Here is a 21,146-nt window from a genome sequence, read left to right on the forward strand (position 1 = left end):
TATGTATGACCTAATTTCTTCTACCATAGGGAATGGCCAGTCAAAAAAACCACCTTATTGGGCTAACAACCGAGTAATTTCCACGTTGGTTATCCGAGGCAGAACTGTTTTTCATAATACATCGGCCATTTCAAATAATTCATCTTCTACATAGAGCTCTTTCGAAATAGTAAGCGTGATTTGATGAGTATTTCTCATTTGGATTGCAAGATCCGCTTTCTAATCATTCAGTTTGACCTGGCTTAGTGTTATTGGTTCACAAATTTTCCCGTTGGTACGTAACTCCTTCAAATGTAAGTAATCCTATGCGGAAGTGATCCAGAATATTGTGAGCAGACAGTGCGCCGAACGGTAAGTGACTCATGATTATTTCCCTCTTTGTAGAGGTTACAGTTTTAGTTAGTTCTGTAGCTTTCTTTTTAAAATGTAACCGAAGCATCGATATCCTTAGATATATTTGCTGTACGTGAAAATAGCTAAAATGGAAGGTTATCTCTGCAACTAGAGAGCAACTTGGAATGCGAGAATCACCCCGTACACACGTCTGTCCAGCTCGCGTTTGATCATAAAACCCACAACCATCTCTTGTCAAATAAGCCTATGCCAATATTTCATTATTCATTTTTATACTTGGGCCTTCTTCTGCGTAACCAGTCAACTTCATCATGGCATAATTTGTTTCACTTCTATAGGTTTATCTATTGTTAAACTCGATGGCAGCCGAGCAGAAATATGTTCTACATGCTATCGAGATCATATTGCAGAACAATTACCAGAAATGTTCGGTTTTCCTTTACGAATTCATTTCAAATGAACGTTTAGACGTTTGATAAGAAATGAACTTCTACCATGAAACGGTGGAATTAAATTGTTCACTGAAACAATATGATGAATGTATCCCAAGTATAAACGCCAGCCAGGCAACAGGAGACAGACGGAATGCTGCTTAGAAACATTTAATCACACGCGACAAAGCAACAACCCATGGAATATTCTCATCCATTCCAGTTTTAGTGGGCGTAAGCACCTCTTGAAATCTTGTTGCGACTCCGGATGAGAACGCCTACCTTAATGGACGGGTTTTAATGTACACATAGACAGACCTTAAGAGGTCATAAGAACATAGGAGCTGGAGGAGGTCACTTGGAGCCTTAGGCTTGTTCCGCAGCCATTCAATAGGATCATGGTTGATCTGTGATCTAACTCCATATCTCGTAGTGCCTTTGGTTAACAATAAGCTATCAATCTCAGTTTTTAAATTAACAATGGATCTAGTATCAATTGCCGTTGTGGAAGACAGTTCCAAACTTCTACCATCCTGTGCGTGCACAAGTGCTTCCTAACTTCACTCCTGAAAGATCTGGCTTTAATTTTTATACTGTGCTCCACTAGTCCTAGACTCCCCAACGTGCCAAAACAGTTTCTGTCCATCTGCCCTCACTGCTCCCCTTAATAGTTTGAAAACTTCGATCAAGTCATCTCTTAACCTTCTAAATTCCTGCGAAGACAGCCCTAGTTTGTGCAATCTCTCCTCTTAATTTAACCCTTGGAGTCCAGGTATCATTCTGGTAAATCTACACTGCCCTCCCTCCAAGGCCAGTACATCCTTTGTAAGGTGTGGTGCCCATACCTGGTCTCAGTACTGCAGGTGTGGTCTAACCAGGGTTTGCATAGCTGAAGCATGACTTCTACCCCTTGTATACTACTCCTCGTTTATCTAGTATAGATAGTTAGGGGAACAGAAAGGAGGTTCTGTGGGAACGAGAGAGACTCACGGTTGGTGTGTTGCCTCCCAGGTGCCAGGGTTCGTGATGTCTCAGATAGTGTTTTTGGGATCCTTAAGGGGGAGGGGGAGCAGCCCCAAGTCCACATAGGCACCAACGACATAGGTAGGAAGAGAGATGGGGATTTAAGGCAGAAATTCAGGGAACTAGGGTGGAAGCTTAGAGCGAGAACAAACAGAGTTGTTATCTCTGGGTTGTTGCCCGTGCCACGTGCTAGCGAAGCGAGGAATAGGGAGAGAGAGGAGTTGAACACGTGGCTGCAGGGATGGTGTAGGAGGGAGGGTTTTGGTTTCCTGGATAATTGGGGCTCTTTCTGAGGTAGGTGGGACCTCTACAAACAGGATGGTCTTCACCTGAACCAGAGGGGTACCAATATCCTTGGGGGGAGATTTGCTAGTGCTCTTCGGGGGGGTTTAAACTAATTCAGCAGGGGGATGGGAAGCTAAATTGTAGTTCCAGTGTACAGGATGTTGAGAGTAGTGAGGTCAGGGGTAAGGTTACAAGGACGCAAGAGGGCACTGGCAAGCAAGAACTTGGTTTAAAGTGTGTCTACTTCAACGCCAGGAGAATCCGGAATAAGGTGGGGGAGCTTGCAGCATGGGTTGGTACCTGGGATCTCAATAATGTGGCCATTTCGGAGACATGGGTAGAGCAGGGACAGGTATGGATGTTACAGGCTCCGGGATTTAGATGTTTCAGTAAGAACAGAGAAGATGGTAAAAGGGGGGGGGGGGGGGGGGGGTGTGGCATTTTTAATCAAGGAGAGTCTTACGGCGGCAGAAAGGACGTTTGAGGACTCGTCTACTGAGGTAGTATGGGCCGAGGTTAGAAACAGGAGAGGAGAGGTCACCCTGTTGGGAGTTTTCTACAGACCTCCGAATAGTTCCAGAGATGCAGAGGAAAGGATAGCGAAGATGATTCTCGACAGGAGCGAGAGTAACAGGGTAGTTGTTATGGGGGACTTTAACTTTCCAAATATTGACTGGAAACACTATAGTTCGAGTACTTTAGATGGGTCTGTTTTTGTCCAGTGTGTGCAGGAGGGTTTTCTGACACAGTATGTAGACAGGCCAACCAGGGGCGATGCCACATTGGATTTGGTACTGGGTAATGAACCCGGCCAGGTGTTAGATTTAGATGTAGGTGAGCACTTTGGTGATAGTGATCACAATTCGGTTAGGTTTACCTTAGCGATGGGCAGGGACAGGTATATACCGCAGGGCAAGAATTATAGCTGGGGGAAAGGAAATTATGATGTGATTAGGCAAGATTTAGGATGCGTAGGATGGGGAAGGAAACTGCAGGGGATGGGCACAATCGAAATGTGGAGCTTATTCAAGGAGCAGCTACTGCGTGTCCTTGATAAGTATGTACCTGTCAGGCAGGGAGGAAGTTGTCGAGCGAGGGAGCCGTGGTTTACTAAAGAAGTTGAAGCGCTTGTCAAGAGGAAGAAGAAGGCTTATGTTAGGAAGAGACGTGTAGGCTCAGTTAGGGCGCTTGAGAGTTACAAGCTAGCCAGGAAGGATGTAACGGGAGAGCTTAGAAGAGCGAGGAGAGGACACGAGAAGTCATTGGCGGATAGGATCAAGGAAAACCCTAAGGCTTTCTATAGGTATATCAGGAATAAAAGAATGACTAGAGTTAGATTAGGGCCAATCAAGGATAGTAGTGGGAAGTTGTGTGTGGAATCAGAGGAGATAGGGGAAGCGTTAAATGAATATTTTTCGTCAGTATTTACAGTAGAGAAAGAAAATGTTGTCGAGGAGAATATTGAGATTCAGACTACTAGGCTAGATGGAATTGAGGTTCACAAGGAGGAGGTGTTAGCAATTTTGAAAAGTGTGAAAATAGATAAGTCCCCTGGGCCAGATGGGATTTATCCTAGGATTCTCTGGGAAGCCAGGGAGGAGATTTCAGAGACTTTGTCCTTGATCTTTATGTCGTCATTGTCGACAGGAATAGTGCCGGAAGACTGGAGGATAGCAAATGTTGTCCCCTTGTTCAAGAAGGGGAGTAGAGACAGCCCTGGTAATTATAGACCTGTGAGCCTTACTTCAGTTGTGGGTAAAATGTTGGAAAAGGTTATAAGAGATAGGATTTATAATCATCTTGAAAAGAATGAGTTCATTAGCGATAGTCAGCACGGTTTTGTGAAGGGGAGGTCGTGCCTCACAAACCTTATTGAGTTTTTCGAGAAGGTGACCAAACAGGTGGATGAGGGTAAAGCCGTGGATGTGGTGTATATGGATTTCAGTAAGGCGTTTGATAAGGTTCCCCACGGACCTTATCAAAATACGGAAGTATGGGATTGAAGGTGATTTATTGCTTTGGATCAGAAATTGGCTAGCTGAAAGAAGACAGAGGGTGGTGGTTGATGGCAAATGTTCATCCTGGAGTTTAGTTACTAGTGGTGTACCTCAAGGATCTGTTTTGGGCCCACTGCTGTTTGTCATTTTTATAAATGACCTGGATGAGGGTGTAGAAGGGTGGGTTAGTAAATTTGCGGATGACACGAAGGTCGGTGGAGTTGTGGATAGTGCCGAAGGATGTTGTAGGTTACAGAGGGACATAGATAGGCTGCAGAGCTGGGCTGAGAGATGGCAAATGGAGTTTAATGCGGAAAAGTGTGAGGTGATTCACTTTGGAAGGAGTAACAGGAATGCAGAGTACTGGGCTAATGGGAAGATTCTTGGTAGTGTAGATGAGCAGAGAGATCTTGGTGTCCAGGTACATAAATCCCTGAAAGTTGTCACCCAGGTTAATAGGGCTGTTAAGAAGGCATATGGTGTGTTAGCTTTTATTAGTAGGGGGATCGAGTTTCGGAGCCACGAGGTCATGCTGCAGCTGTACAAAACTCTGGTGCGGCCGCACCTGGAGTATTGCGTGCAGTTCTGGTCACCGCATTATAGGAAGGATGTGGAAGCTTTGGAAAGGGTGCAGAGGAGATTTACTAGGATGTTGCCTGGTATGGAGGGAAGGTCTTACGAGGAAAGTCTGAGGGACTTGAGGTTGTTTTCGTTAGAGAGAAGAAGGAGAGGTGACTTAATAGAGACATATAAGATAATCAGAGGGTTAGATAGGGTGGATAGTGAGAGTCTTTTTCCTCGGATGGTGATGGCAAACACGAGGGGACATAGCTTTAAGTTGAGGGGTGATATATATAGGGCAGATGTCAGAGGTAGTTTCTTTACTCAGAGAGCAGTAGGGGCGTGGAACGCCCTGCCTGCAACAGTAGTAGACTCGCCAACTTTAAGGGCCTTTAAGTGGTCATTGGATAGACATATGGATGAAAATGGAACAGTGTAGGTCAGATGGTTTCACAGGTCGGCGCAACATCGAGGGCCGAAGGGCCTGTACTGCGCTGTAATGTTCTATAAAAAAAGAGAGGAATTGGTAGGGGACAGCAGGGAGAGTTATCGTGTAAGACGTGTACTTTTACTTGCTATACAATATGTTTTCACTAAAACGAAGAGCTTCCATTTATTGTTGTGATTTCCAGATCACTGTGAAGCAATGAATCTCACTGACCTGCTGTGGACATTGATGTTACTCTTTCGTAAGCTATTTCTTTTCTTATTACTCTTAGCTGCTTTGTCGTCTGGCTAATGGTCTTACTTGTAATTCAATTCTGTCACTGCTTCAGTGGTATGTATTTATTGCATTTATTTCGACTTATTGCTCGGTTTGACTTGTTTTGTTTCTCTTACGTTGAAAAAGCACATTGTTCTTTGGCCTGCTTGGGCCTCTCCCCAAGCTCCCTGGGGTGAGGTTCAGCGAACATGCCATTCTTGCATTACCTAGCCCTTCTGACCATTTGTTGCTGAATACGGCGGCAGGTCAGGAGGTACCTGTCGCAAACTACCGGTGGGGTGAGGACATAATGTTCTTTTAATTAACTGAAAATTACGCAATTCTATGATAATCTTTAATTCCGTGCACTGGCGTCACTCAGTATCTATAGCATGACAGTAAATGAAAAAAAAACCGTAGAAACAAAGCATTGTTGTCCACTGTTGTCCAATATCAACGATGTTGTTTAAAGTTGCTCATTAGACATTTGTTTTACAGAAGCCCACTCTGGAAGCGTCATAATAATTCAGACCCCTTCAATTGATGTTATTGAAAGAGAGAGAGCATGCTTACCCTGTACCTATATTGCTAAAGAAGGGCAAACCAATGGAGCATTCAGATGGTATAAAGTCGGCAAGAACGGAAAACTTGTGGTTTCTAACAGTTCAACAGAATACCTCGGTCGAATTGCTATGACCGATAGACGATCCTTTCTAGGAAACAATGACGCGTCCATGACCATCCTCTGGACAAGACTGGAAGATTCAGGAACATACTACTGCCAAATCGAGATGTTCAATGCAGGAACAGACACCGGGCCGGGCACAATACTGACGGTGAAAGGTAAGCTTATTGAATATTGTGTCATTGTCTAGTGCAACCCATTGAGTGGTTCGCCTCTAAGTTACTGCGAAGTTTACACGGCCCATTTTTTTCGAGGTGTAAGACATTTCGGGAACTTGCTGTGTCTGGGCCATGAGTGCGTTTGGGTTTCATTCACTGGAACTAGAGTATTTTTTTCTGAAATAGTAACATATGTTAGCTGTGCTTTCTGAGGTTTCTGTGCCAATTCTGACTGGCCATGCCTCTGTGTCTATCTGCAAAAATGGAAACAAACACTCACTGTGCTCTATCCGTCACAATGGCTACGATCTTGAACTTAACTCACACGATATGATAGCAACAAGCTGACTGAGGTCGTTACTGCTACAACCATGCGCGGCTGCATTACACCAGATAAGTTAGAATTATATCATTGCGTAGAGTACAGCTGAGAAATATTCATCACATGAGATAATTGCTTATAATATATTTTGTTTCCACTTCGTTGATTGATTGACTTCTAAATTGATCAAATTTATAGATTAAGCATATCAATTAAAATTACGTTAGCTTACAGCGCCACTCACACTAAAATGTCTTTCTTTGCACAATAGTAGTTACTAGCGGGAGCAGAGTAGCTTTACCAGCGCTTTAGCTGCGACTAATAATGGGTGACTTCAAAGTATATGGTGAGGTGGAAACTAGTTTGTCAGTATTGTGTTATCCCAGCTGTTGTAGACAGGGAAGAACTAAAGTCACTTTGCACATAAACTGCCCTGGGCATTTATCTTACAGCAGCAACTGCTAACAAGATCAAAGTCTTTCAGACGCCACCTTCCATTGAGGCTATCGAAGGAGAGTCAGTCCATCTGCTCTGCATTTACAGCACACCTGAAGGACAGCACATCGGGACGTTTTCTTGGTACAAAGACGTGAATGATGGAACAGAAGAGAACATGGTATCGAATACATCCGTAAAATACTCGGGCAGAATTCTTGAGGTGGAGAGGTCATCTTTCAAAGCAAATCGAAACGCTTCCATCATGATTACAAACGTGAACCGCAATGACTCAGGCACATATTACTGTGAGGTGGAGATATCATTTGTCGGGAAAGACACTGGACAAGGAACAATATTAACAGTAAAACGTAAGTTCATATGGTGGGAGGGAGAGGGAGAGCGAGAGAGAAAGAGGAAGAAAGTGAGAAAGAAAAATAGGTCGTTAAGTAAGATAACAAGAAAGGAGGAAAGAATGAAAGAAAGTAGCCCACCGAAGTTATTTCATCATCCCCTTTGGAGGAGAAAATGCCTAATGAATAGAATACTCCAAATTAACACGTTATGCGGGAGGTAACACTATCTTGCAAACAGCTTCTGTTTTATGGAAGCATTTACATATGTTTCTGTGCTAACATAGAATTGACTTTCGAAAGCGATAGAATGCGAGAACGAAGACCTACATCAGTGTGCCACAAGCCATGTAAGTGTTCAGTTCCAGGGGTAAGAACATAAGACATGAGAGCAGGGGTCGACCATACAGCCTGGCGAGTCTACACCGCCTTTCAGTTCAATCATGGCTAATCTTGGGCTTCAAATCCACTTTCCCGCCCGCTCGCCATATCCCTTGATTCTCTGAGAGACCAAACATCTGTCTATCTCAACATTAATTAATGGAGCATCTGAAACCCCCTGGGATAAAGGATTCCAAAGATTCACAAACTTCTGAATGAAGAAACGTCTCCTCACCTCAGTCCTAAATGATCAGCTCCTTATTCTGAGGCTGTACCCCAGTGTTCTAGATTCCCCAGTCAGGGGAAACAACCTCTCAGTATCTACCCTGTCAAGCCCCTTCAGAATCCTGAATGAGATCACCTTTCATTCTTCTAAACACCAGAGAGTAAAAGCCCAACTTACTCAAGCTCTCATCATAGGACAACCCTTTCATATCAGGGACCAATCTAGTGAACCTTCACTGAACCGCCTCCAAGGCAAATATATCCTTCCTTAAATATGGAGACCAAAACTGCACACAATACTCCAGGTGTGGTCTCACCAAAGCCCTGTACAATTCTTTATTCTTGTGCTCCAATCCCCTTGCAATCAAGGCCATCCAATCCTTTGCCTTCTTAATTGCTTACGGTAGGCAACCAGCATGTAAAATAATTAACCCAACAAATTTCACCCACTGCCAACATATTTTGGTAGAGAATATGCAATCTGTACCGCATTGAAATGTCCAATGGTAACCTGACTAGATAGCAAAAAAAAATACGATCCATAACTCTGAAGATGATCATTTATCGACCACAAGGATCTGTCGCTCAATGTTTATCCATAGAACAAAAGGCTTAGGGGAGTTCGTACAAAAACACAAGGCAATAATAGCAGAAACCAAGTAAAGACATTGAAGTAGCATTGCTGTATATCAAACAAAGCATTTGATATATGTTTTTGTGGAAGAGAGAGAGGACAAATAATACGTGCAAAAAGCTGTTTGTATACTTGAAAAAAAAAGTCTTGCATTTATGCAGCACATAATACGACCTCACAGTGTTCCAAAGCACTTTACAGCCAACACTGTACTTTGGAAGTGTACTCATTGGCGTAATGCAGGAAACGTAACAGCCAATTTGCACACAGCAAGTTCCCACAACCAGCAATATGACAATGACCAGGCAATCTATTTTAGTGATGTTGGTTACGGCATAAATATTGCCCAGGACACTAGGGAGCAAACACCTGCTCCAAACAGCCTGAGTTTACCTCGGATAAAGAAAGTAATTCTGAAAGCGATTGTCTCCGTAGATCCGGAAAAGCGCGGAAGGTCACTGCTTTGGCAGCTGCTCGTAATGGGAGTGAAACTTGTGGTGTTTGTTGTGATCATCATTATAATAATTTATCTCGTACATTTCTGGGACTCTCGAGGTTCTCCAATGGCAATTACTGCAGAACGAGAGGAAATTGACAGAACAGGCAAGTGTTCAGATGAAAAGTGTTAAATCTTAACCAAATAACATCTGGGAATGTTGATATTTGCAGTTGGATTAATAGTAAAACTACAAGCGCCATCATTCAAATTGTTAAATACAAATGCGAAAAAAATGTATATTGCATCTGCTGCTTGGTTGTCATCCTTCCTTCTATGAAAGATGATGGACACGCAGCAAACTATCCATTTAGGTGGGGTGTCTTCTCTTGGTGCACCTTTGCTGATGGCTGTGAAGGCCAATCATTGAGAAGCAGGTTCTGCCACAAGTGCTGCAGGTGAAGCTGCCAAGTGACGCTGTGAATTGTTGATTTTGATATTGCCAAGCTGCTGTAGAAACTGGTCATCATGGTAATGCACACCAGACCACAGGATGTGTCGCCATTTCCCTCTTTCACCAGCTATTGACTCCCAAGTGCAACAGTCGACATTTAGGGCCTTCATGTTACGCTTGTAAGCATCCTTAAAGTGGAGCTTTGGGCGCCCCACTGGTCATTTGGCCCTGGCTACCTCACCATACAACCGTCTTCCATCCTCCGCATGTGTCTGATGCACTGAAGCTGCCTCTGTTTGATTAGTGCCAACACTCTGGGAGCTCTGCCTGTGAGAGGTCTGCCTCATATGTGATTTTGTCCTGCCAGGATATACCCAAAATGCATCACAGACAGTGAGATTTTTCTGGTAGCTGTAAGTTGCCCATGTTTCACAGGCATACAACAAGGTGCTGAGACATAGGTCTTATAAACCATGAGCTTGGCCCTAAGAGTTATACAATTTGCATTTCACAAGTCAGTTAAAGGTGGCAGCTGCTTTCCCTGTGTGTATATCGAGCTCTGCATCAAGGGACAGATTGTCACCGTGGAACAAAGGTGGCAGAATTTGCTAACCACTTCCAGGAGGGTTTTTTTAGTGTGATCAGGCTATGGGATATGTTGCTATGTTACTAGTTACATGCATGTAACTTTATATTAGGAGTGTTTTACTATTAACAAATTGATTCCTGCATTATTAAAGTAATTCGAAAATGCAGTTGGTGTAACTCGGCAACAGGAACTATATAAACCTGTGCCTGATACAAGTCTGTGGTTCCTGGATGGCCAGTCAGCTTGACCGATCAGGGTATTAGTCATAGTATTGAGTCAGCAGGCATAGAGTTGTGATCTGTGCTGGGGCATGAGCATTGCAATTGGCCTGGTTCACCCACTTTCAGTTGTTCTGGTCAAACAACTACACTGGCTTCACCTGTTGTGCTAAGGTACTTGCACCCAGGACATCTTTTCCTGGAAGTGACTGCAGGCAGAAAAGCAGGAGCAAGTGACAGGTAAAAGGATTGACATGGAAAAGTTAACCACTACAAACACACGTGTGTTAAAACTCGAGCAATAGTGATCATTTATTACATTGCTCTTGTCCATAACTAATACAAACCTAATCTATGCTGCAGATTTTACAGATAGATATGTATAGATCTCTGGGGTGCAAATTTTGATTCAGGTATGCAGCATATTGAAAAAAAACATCCGTTTATTTCATTAAGAAATGTTCCATGTAATAACCAGTATGTTTCCCACAGGCTCAAATCACAAGTGAACACCTGACAGGAAACACGTTAATTCAACGTGGTATTTATCCATTGGCCGAAAATAACTACACGTGGGTTGATTTTGTATTTCTTCTGGTCTCTTTCTGGTAACTGCTTCTTCTCAACAAAATGCCGAAAGTACTGCACATCTGGACAGCGAGATCCACTTTCTGCAAATCAAACACTTCCAGCAATAGACTCCCTGTACAAATCTCTGGGGTTAACAGCACCTTCAAAAGCAACTACAAGCTTGGGGGTTCTTATTTCTGGCAGCAGTAAACTCTGAACTCATCAGCCAATTTAATACTCATTTACAATTAAAGGCCATAATGCTATCGCTCTCGATCTGAAAGGCCATAATTGTTTTCCAAAACTATACTTCAATTCATAAAATTGGTAAAAGAAAAGTACGTTCCATAACACTTCAAATTGGTCATTCCAGAAAGTGCAATATGGTTAAAATACTTTCCACACAGCCTGTGGCACTGTGAGGTGCCTCAATACAGTTGCAATTACACGTGATATTTGCCACAGACATTTCATGTGAATCATACAGCCCAAGGGGTTTTATACAGTTTCCTGCCCTTCGGTTCACTATGGCAGGCAGGCCTTAGACTGTGGCCTTTCCCCATTGAGCCTTTGAGGTGGCTGCCCAAGCTTTAGTGCATCCCTCAGCACGTAGTCCCGCACCTTGGAATGTGCCAGTCTGCAACACTCGGTCGTGGACAACTCTTTGGACTGGAAGACCAGCAAGTTTTGGACAGATCAAAATGCATCTTTAACCGAGTTGATGGTTCTCCAGCAGCATTTGATGTTTGCCTTTATCCCTGAGGACAGCCTGTAGAGCGTTGAGACCTGTGTCATGGTGCTGCTCGAGATGAACCTCGACAAAAACCATTGAATCTCTTTCCAGACTTTCTTTGCAAAGGCACATTCCTGAAAGACCACTGTGCTGATCCAGACCATCAAATCGCAGTAATTTAATAGTTCACCACTCAGCTTATATTCCTCACACTGATCAACAATCGTAGTTCTTACTGACAATAATCAACTTATGTTTCGCTTTCATGTCATTCAGTGCATTCTATGGGATTATATTCTGGTTGTAATTTTCCCACTTTCCCCATTTAGCAAAATTATTGTGTTGGCTTTTGGGAGCATACTACTTGTAAGTTGGCCTCTTCTAAACAAATGAGGTTTTCCTTGAAGCAAGAAAAAAAGAAAGATTATCTATTATGATCAATAAACTACTGACATCTCATGAATGGAATCTTGTGGCAGAGTGTATGAGATCGATAATGCAATCCGCAGGTGGTATATTGTGCTGAGGTACAGCGAATCCTACCTAGCCCAGAAACACTTGTAAGTTTAATGCGTAAGTATTTGAGTGTATCTATCCGTTTGTGTGTGTATATGTGTATTTGTGTATGTTTTGACATGCATCTGTATATACCTGTGTGTTTCTGTCTCTGTGAGAGTATGTAAATGTCTCTGTATATGTATGTACTTATGCATGTGTGCCTTTGTGTGTCTCTATGTGCCGGTGTCTCTGTGTATATGTGTGTGTGTGTCTCTCTCTCCCTGTCTGTATATGTTTGTGTCTGTGTGCTTGGTTGTGCATATGTCTGTGTCTCTCCGTCTCTTTCCAGGTGTCTGTGCATGTATTTATGCTTCTGCTTGTCTGTGCATGTGTATGTGTCACTGTGCATGTATTTATGCACCTGTCTATGTGCGCCTGTGTGTGTTTCTCTCTGTTTCTCTGTGTGTACCTGTTTGTGTGTAATTATGAGTCAGTATATGTGTCTCTGTTTCTCTGTGATTATCTCACAAATTTCCACTGCAGTTTTACTAGTGTTGGCACAAATCAACTATAATATGACCTGAATATTGTACAATTCCACATGTGCAAATAAGTTTTGTTCTAAGCATTTTAAACTTTTGTATAGTTTAGACTTTCAATAAATTTCAAATTTTTATCACCTAAACCTAATATTTTACACTCATTGTATTATTGGCATTTCTTTAAATACAGTAAATCTGTTGCCTAAAGAAATATGAAGTATCCCAACTAATTTGCAGCTTGTCAAGACCAATCATGGAGTGGAACACTGGATTCAGCGTCTGCAGATACCCGATATGTCATAGAGTCATTTATGCACAGAAGGAGGCTATTCGGGCCATCAAGTCCATGGCGGCTCTCCACAGAGTTATGCTGTCAGTCCCAATCCCTGGCTCGATCCCCATAACCCTGCAAGTCTATTTCTCTCATATCTTTCCCCTCTATTCCAACATACCGCCCTGATGTATACAGCCAAACACAAACGCGCATACATACAGATGCACACTACACCATTCATTCATGTAGCAAATACATGTTCACTGCATTTCCTCCATTTTAATTATGTTAGGTTTGTTTAAGAAGAGATGTTAAAAGGTATATGTGTCTGGCATCAATTTGGGGTATGAGCGAAGGAAATGCAATTCCCCCTTCAATTAATTATCGGGAATGTGAAAACCTGGGCATTAGTTTCTATCAAAGCTCCAGAGAGTACAGCGCACAACCCAGGCTAACACTCTCAGTGCAGTACTGATTGAGGTTTGCACTGTCGGAGGTGCTGTCTTTCAGATGGGACATTAAACTAAGGTCCCATTTGCCCTCACAGGAGGATGTAAAAGATCCCATGGCTCTATTTTAAAGAAGGGCAGGGGGTGTTCTCATCATTGTACTGGCCAATATTTATTCCTTAACCAAAAGCACAAAAAAAAACTTGTCATAATCAAATTGCAGTTTGTGAGAGATTGCTCTGCATAAATTGACTGCTGCGTTTCCTACATAACAACAGTGAATACACCGCAGAATAAGATTTCATTAGTTGCAAAGAAGTTTGGGGCATTGTAACATGGTGAAAGGAGCCAGATAAAGACAAGTTCTTTTCTAATTGTGTATCTATGTTTATTTTCGATTGCATTAAATTTGAGGGCTGTTGCCAACTTAGTCTGTTATAATGTTGAAAGTTATCAAAGGTGATATTCTATTGAAATTCGGGGGAAGAAGAGGATGTGGATCATCTCTGGATTAACGTCATTTGGAGTGTTCATGTTTATTCACTTCCAGTATTCCAGTATCTCTGATATTAATCCCGGATTCACACTCTGCCGGCCTTAGTTATCACTGAAACAGCAAAGGTGGATGACACCAAAACAGTGGATAAAACACCGACCTCAGATCCCATGGAATGGAGATTTGCTGTACAGTAAGATTTGCAGCAATTCATCCTTCAGTCTTACTGGTGGCTCTGCGGTCAAAGTGTTACAACTGGAAAACATCCCAGAATTATTATTAATTTTTTGGATTGTCACAGCATCATCATCAATAGTTTGTCCGACAAAATGACAATGGTCCTCTTGGCAGCTGGAAGGTGTTAACTGGCTGAACAAACAAAACTCGCTAGGGTGCTGTCCCTTTAAGAAAACAAGTTCAGTAAAGCCTCCCCCCTCCTCCATATACTTCCTGGTTTAATGTAAGTAGAAGTGAGAATCCACTGCTCTTGAAATGGCTTCATTACAAGTATTAGGCAGTCTGAGAGATGAAGCAATCTGTTCAATCTGTTTGGAGTTTGACCAGGATCTGGTGACCCTGGACTGTGGTCACAGTTACTTCCCAGCCTGTATTTTACAGTATTGGGAAGCAGTGCAAGGGAAGGTGACCTGCCCACAGTGTAGGAGTGAGTTCACCCACAGGAATGTCAGACCCAACTGCTTTGTTTACAACATTGTGGAGAAACTGAAACTGAGCCAGGATCAGAAACAGGCTGAGACACATTTCCACAGTGAGGAGCACGAGGTGAAGCTGAAACACTTCTGCAATGATGATCAGAGAGTGATCTGTGTGGTGCGTTCAGTGTCCCATCAGCACAAAGACCATGAATTCAGTCCTAAAAAGGAAGCTGCTCCACTCTATAAGGTTCGGCCTTTATCGCTGTTCATTATGTTTCAGTCTCATTGAAATCTAATAAGGATTTTCATCCCCTCTCCTGTCAGCATTCCAAAGGGATCATTCCCTCCGTGCACCTCGGTCCACTCCTCCATTCCCCGACACCTCATCCCCTTCCCACGGCACCTTCCCATGCAATCACAGGAGGTGTAATACCTGCACTTTTACCTCCTCTCTCCTCACTATCCAAGGCCCCAAACACTCCTTTCAGGTGAAGCAGCGATTTACTTGTACTTCTTTCAATTTAGTATACTGTATTCACTGTTCACAATGTGGTCTCCTCTACAGAGGGTAGACCAAACGCAGATTGGGTGACCACTTTGTGGAACACCTCCGCTCAGTCCGGAAGCATAGCCCCGAGCTTCCTGTCACTTGCCATTTCAACACACCCCCCACCCCCCACACCTCCCTGCTTTCATGCCCATATTTCTGTCCTGGACCTGCTGCAGTGTTCCAGTGAACATCAACATAACTTCGAGGCAGATCACTCATTTACTGATTAGGCCTGCTACAGCCTGCTGGACTGAACAATGAGTTCAAAAATTTCACAGCATTACTGGCATTTTTTAATCTTATCTTATTTTATTTTATTTTGCTTTATCATTTTTTTACCATGTGCCTACCTTAAACTGGGTCTTTCATGTTTGTGCTTTTGAACAGAACTGGCCATTATTCTGTGGCGCAGTGGTTAGCACCGCAGCCTCACAGCTCCAGCGACCCGGGTTCAATTCTGGGTACTGCCTGTGTGGAGTTTGCAAGTTCTCCCTGTGTCTGCGTGGGTTTCCTCCGGGTGCTCCAGTTACCTCCCACATGCCAAAGACTTGCAGGTTGATAGGTAAATTGGCCATTAGCAATTGCCCCTAGTATAGGTAGGTGGTAGGGAAATATAGGGACAGGTGGGGATGTGGTAGGAATATGGAATTAGTGTAGGATTAGTATAAATGGGTGGTTGATGGTCGGCACAGACTCGGTGGGCTGAAGGGCCTGTTTCAGTGCTGTATCTCTAAACTAAACTGAACTAAACTTTCTCTGCACTAATGCTTTGTCTTTCACCACACTATTATCACACTCCCTTTGTCTTTGCCCCATGACCACCTTGTCAGTTATTCTCTGTGACCCTCTGTCCTATCAACACCTTCCCTTTTGTTATCTATTGTCCCACCCCCGCTGTATTTGCATAAAACCTATTACATTTCTAACCTTTGCCAATTTTGATGAAAGCTCACTGACCTGAAACATTAACTCTGCTTCTCTCTCCACAGATTCTGCCAGACCTGCTGAGTATTTCCAGCATTTTCTGTCTTTTTATGGAAATATTAGGATACTTGACCGAAGATTTGGCCAAAGAGGTCGGTTTTAACGGGTGTCTTGAAGAAGGAGAGAGAAGTAGAAAGGAGGAGAGGAGTGGAAAGGAATGCCAGATCTTCAGGCCCAGTCCTTCAACAGCACCTTCCAAACCCACGATCTCTACCACCTAGAGGCAGAAGGACAGCTGATGCGTGGGAACACCACTGCCCGCAAGTTCGCCTCCAAGTCACACACCATCCTGACTTCGAACTATATCGCCATTCCTTCACTGTCGCTGGGTAAAAATCCCGAAATTACTTTCCGAACAGCACTGTGGATGTACGTACACCCCAAGGACTGCAGTGGTTCAAGAAGGCGGCTCATCACCACCTTCTCAATGGCAATTAGGAATGGGCAATAAATGCTGGCCTGGCCAGTGACGCCCACATCCTACGAACCAATAAAAAAAACTGAAGCATGATCACCAATGGGAGAAGCAGTGAAAACCAGGGATGTCCAAGAGACCAGAATTGGAGAAGCGCAGAAATCTTGGAGGGTTGTAGGGCTGGAGGAGTTACAGAGGTACCTCAGATGCTCCAGCAAACAATACCTGTAACATATTCAGTGTAGGACATAAACAAATCTGCTTTGTAGCAGATGGTAATCTAATATTTAAACACTACCAATATGTCTCATATTATCAGGCAGCGCAGTAACACTGGTCTCTCTTTATGGTCATTTACATTACGAAAGTATAGTCGGTCAATGGTGTCTCTATCATGAGAAAAACAGAGCGAATATGAAGAACCTATTCTCTCCCCACAGACCCGCATCTACCTTTGCTTCTAAAATTCATCAGTTTTCCCTGAACAGTTGCAGTGGTCTATGCCTTAACCATCCAGTGTGTCAAAGCATTCCATACTCTAACAGCAGTCTGTGTAATGGCATTTGCCCGGCCACCTCTCGTCACCCAATTCATGATCATTTTATTGTAACTGCCACTGAGAATGAACTCTCCAATCACAGCAGAGCGATTATTACTACTGGTCTGTCAAAAACACTTGATGATTTCCTTTTAAAACATCTCGGTTCCAGGGAATGCTGCAAATATCATTGGATTCGCTTCAGAAACAAACGGAAGAGATTTGCAAAAGTCAGAAGGAAGAAGAAAGCAGAAATAAACAAGTTGAAGGCAAGCTGCCTCTGAATCCTGCACCGAAACAAATCAAGCTGCAAATTGGAACAGGACAGATACCAAATTCCTTCTCCAGCACAATGTTGCAATACCATGCATATTATCGCTGACTCATAATGAGAAAGTGGGGACTTTTTTGTGAGAGTGATTTTAGATTTAGGCGATCATTCAGTTAGTCTAGAAATGGGACTAATTTCCTGATAGGAAGTGTTGCAAACAGATAGGTTCTGTGTGCCTAGAATGAGATATGAGTGGATAACAGCAGCTTCTCTTTTTCATTTCGTCTGCACCATACTTTGACAGAGCTATCTGATGAATTTTAACGTTCAGCAAATTGTGTTTAGAAATGTTCTCCTCAGAATCAACTTTGGCTGGGGATTTAACAGGGCTTTCTGTAATTCTATCCAGAGTAATGAAGATGGATAGATTTGCTTTAAGATTGTTGGTCAATCTGGAATACCGCTATCTATTAATATATAAAAACGGTACAGATATTTGCAATTCCTGTCAACTATATATTTTATATATTCCTATGACCATATTCACAACAAGCATTCACTATATAAACTTTAGAGAATAGAATCATTGAATGATCCAGCACACATGGAGGCCACTGTGCCTCAGCCAGTCCTTTCTAAGTGCAATCCAGTTAGTCTGCAGCCTGCCCTTTTACCATAACTCAGCAATATTTTCCTCTTCCCATATGTATCCAAGTTCCTTTTGAATGTTATTATTGAATCCGGTTCCACAAACATTCAAGGCCGTGTATTCCAGATCACAACAGTTTGTTGCACAATGCAGAAAACACTAAATGTAGCAACGCACAATAATAGAGCTATAGGAAAACTAATGTCAATTATAACTAATATCAATTCTTCATTACAAGTAAGGATGTGTCCCATTTTCCTGGAATATTATTTACAAAGTCTCCAATGATAAGCAACCAGGGCTGAAGGAATGGATGGAAAACCATTGCACAAGGTTGTTTTTAGGCAGTCAAACTGTCAGGATTACTTTGACAATTAATAGTAAACTAATAATGAGATAATCCTTTCCTATCCGATCCAGTGTAATCATCAGAGCAGGAGGAAGATGATTTACAAAGATATATTTTTATAAACGTTCTTTGAGTCTTAGTTAGTTTAAATTGTTCTGTATAGCTGATGGTTGTTGCAATGTACCTCATTCTGTTGTGTGTATAAGATCAGTTATTCGAACATACTCCTGGCCAGCCTCCCACCGTTCAACCTCCCTAAGCTTGAGCCCATCCAATACACTGCTCTCTGTATCCTAACATGCAACAAGTCACAGTCGCCCATCATTCCAGTGCTCACTGACTTACATTGGTTCCAGGTTTGGCAACGCCTTGATCATAACATTTGAATCCTTGTGTTCAAATCCCTCTCTGTCCTCGTACTTCTCTATCTCTGTAGCCTCCTCCATCCCTACAACCCTTTGAGGTCTCTACGCTCTTCCAAGTCTGACCTCTTCCGCATTCCCGAATTCCTTCCCTCCACCATTGGCGGCTGTGCCTTCAGCTGCTGAGGCCCTGTGCTCTGGAATTCCATCCCTGCAGATTTCCACCTCTCTACCACTCTTTCCTCCTTTAAGGCGCTGCTTAAAACATTCTTCTTTGATTAAGCTTTTGGTCACCTGTGCTAAAAACTCATTATGTGGCTCGGTGACAAATTGTATCTGATAATCGCACCTGTAGCACTTTGGGACATTTTCGTGCTTTAAAAGTGTTACATGAGTGCAAGGTGTCCTTTATTTCCAACAGCAACAAGCTGACAGTCTGCAGAAGAACATTGCGTTCAAATACAACGAATTGCACCAATTTCTGCATCAGGAGGAACTGAGCCTGAAAACTAAACTGGAGAAAATGGAGAAAACCTTATTGCAGAAAATAGAAGAAAATCTGAATAAAGTTTCTGAACAACGTGTCCACATTAAACAAACAATGACAGACATGCAAAGGAGACTGACCCTACAAAACGCTGAATTTCTGCAGGTATTAACTATTGGTACATGACAAATCATCCACCAGTTCCAAAGCAAACAGGTTCTAATATCTTTTGCTCAGCGAGCAGATATATTGCAGAATCATCAGGGCCGATGTTAACTCTGTGTAAGTGGATGGTTTTGAATGGGCCCATTGAATTGTAGAATAATAGAATAATAGAATTATACGCCCCAATTTTCAGCAATTATTCAGTCGTTAGGTCAGATGCTTGTTTAACCCCTTTATATTTCACTCTTCATTTAAAAACCAGAGGATTAATATCAAATGGAACGTAAATAAAGTGACCCTGTTCCTGCCGAACAGGCTGGGTTCACAACTGAGTTACAGAATCTTACAGGGCAGGAACAGGATTATAAAATAAGTTGCACGTCTTTTATACTTTGATTTTGACAAACAAATCTGAAACCTTGGAAACTTTAATTAACTCTTTTGCTCTCTGACCTCCGAACTTACTGCTTACAATACAGATTTGAATAATAATATCATTAAAACATTTAATTTGGCAATCAAAACATTTGTGCATTATTTATGAGGAATGGAATTTATCAACAATGGAAAAATGATTTCATGAAATACAAGTAGGAGAGATGCGAGTTACATTTTACCCAATCCATGGATAGATAGATCAATATTCTAATATTGTGTAATGTATAGTTTAGTTTCTATGAATTCATTCCTTTTAATTTTTTGAATCTACATTTGTAAATGAAAGCATTTTAGTTTGAAGTATGTTGGTCTGTGAACACTATCTGTTTTATTTCTGTAATTGTTCTTGTTACTTTGCATCTCAAAGTTACAAATTCAGTTTCAATAAAAATCATATTTCAACACAGGGGTGTCCAACTTTTTTGATTGGGAGCCACATTACAATCTTTGTCTTATATAGATGAGAAAATGTCAGAAAGATAAAGGCATTAAAATTTTATCTTACAATTAATCAACAACTGATGTGCATTTTTGTGAACAAGCTTTAAATGAGAAGACTAATCTATTGACTTACTTTCTTGTCATTATGTTGAACACTGACTTAATGATGTATCTGGCACTGTCTTTGCTTGCATTTGTAATCTGTCTCTGCCCTCACACTTGGTGTAGCGATGTGGAATATTCCGGATAGATGCCATGTGTCAGGAGTGATCTTGATTTCTTTCTCGCCGCTCTCTGTGTCTATCTTTCTCCACTCTCTTTCTCTCCCCCTCCCTCTCTCTGTCTCTCACTCTCCCTCCCCCTCTCTCTCACATCTTTCTTTTCTTTCTTTTGGGCCTCCTTATCTCGAGAGACAATGGATACGCGCCTGGAGGTGGTCAGTGGTTTGTGAAGCAGCGCCTGGAGTGGCTATAAAGGCCAATTCTGGAGTGACAGGCTCTTCCACAGGTGCTGCAGAGAAATTTGTTTGTTGGGGCTGTTGCACAGTTGGCTCTCCCCTTGCGCCTCTGTCTTTTTTCCTGCCAACTACTAAGTCTCTTCGACTCGCCACAATTTAGCCCTGTCTTTATGGCTGCCCGCCAGCTCTGGCGAATGCTGGCAACTGACTCCCACGACTTGTGATCAATGTCACACGATTTCATGTCGCGTTTGCAGACGTCTTTATAACGGAGACATGGACGGCCGGTGGGTCTGATACCAGTGGCGAGCTCGCTGTACAATGTGTCTTTGGGGATCCTGCCATCTTCCATGCGGCTCACATGGCCACTGTGTATCTCTCGCCCCTGTCTTACTTTTTCACTCCTCTCTATGTCTCTCTCCCCTCCCTCTCTCTCTCTGTCTGTCTCCTCTTCTGTCTCTCCTCTCCCTCTCTCTCTCTCTGTCTCTCCTCTCCCTCTCTCTGTCTCTCCTCCCTCTCTTTCTCTCCCCTCTCATATTCTCCCCCTATCTGTTTCTCGCCTCCCTCTCTCTGTCTGT

At 42.6% G+C, this 21,146-nt stretch overlaps 1 protein-coding gene across 8 annotated transcripts; it reads left to right on the top strand.

Moving 5' to 3' along the window:
* Window positions 1-300: 300 nt before the first annotated feature.
* Window positions 301-20,074, top strand: LOC137346157 (natural cytotoxicity triggering receptor 3-like). Of its 8 annotated transcripts, none has more exons than XR_010968658.1 (7): window positions 302-351; window positions 5,284-5,340; window positions 5,853-6,197; window positions 6,972-7,325; window positions 8,983-9,150; window positions 10,737-12,120; window positions 16,002-20,074. XR_010968658.1 is itself a non-coding variant. In XM_068009504.1 (6 exons), exons 2-6 carry the CDS (start codon window positions 5,298-5,300, stop codon window positions 10,751-10,753), a joined length of 924 nt encoding a protein of 307 aa, XP_067865605.1. In that variant the 5' UTR covers window positions 301-351; window positions 5,284-5,297; the 3' UTR covers window positions 10,754-15,993. The 8 variants fall into 8 exon arrangements, 4 of the variants coding, with proteins under 4 accessions (XP_067865605.1, XP_067865606.1, XP_067865604.1 ...); XR_010968660.1 differs by having other exon boundaries at window positions 19,002-20,074; XR_010968659.1 differs by having other exon boundaries at window positions 10,737-12,107.
* Window positions 20,075-21,146: the final 1,072 nt, after the last annotated feature.

The sequence above is a fragment of the Heterodontus francisci genome, chromosome 29, assembly GCF_036365525.1.
Source record: "Heterodontus francisci isolate sHetFra1 chromosome 29, sHetFra1.hap1, whole genome shotgun sequence".
Taxonomy (NCBI): Eukaryota; Metazoa; Chordata; class Chondrichthyes; order Heterodontiformes; family Heterodontidae; genus Heterodontus; species Heterodontus francisci.

Coding starts and splice junctions, on each gene's coding strand:
- LOC137346157 (XM_068009503.1), top strand. CDS start 5,298: ATGAATCTCACTGACCTGCTGTGGACATTGATGTTACTCTTTC. Junction 5,341..5,852: donor GACATTGATGTTACTCTTTC/GTAAGCTATTTC, acceptor TTTGTTTTACAG/AAGCCCACTCTGGAAGCGTC. Junction 7,326..8,982: donor AACAATATTAACAGTAAAAC/GTAAGTTCATAT, acceptor TTGTCTCCGTAG/ATCCGGAAAAGCGCGGAAGG.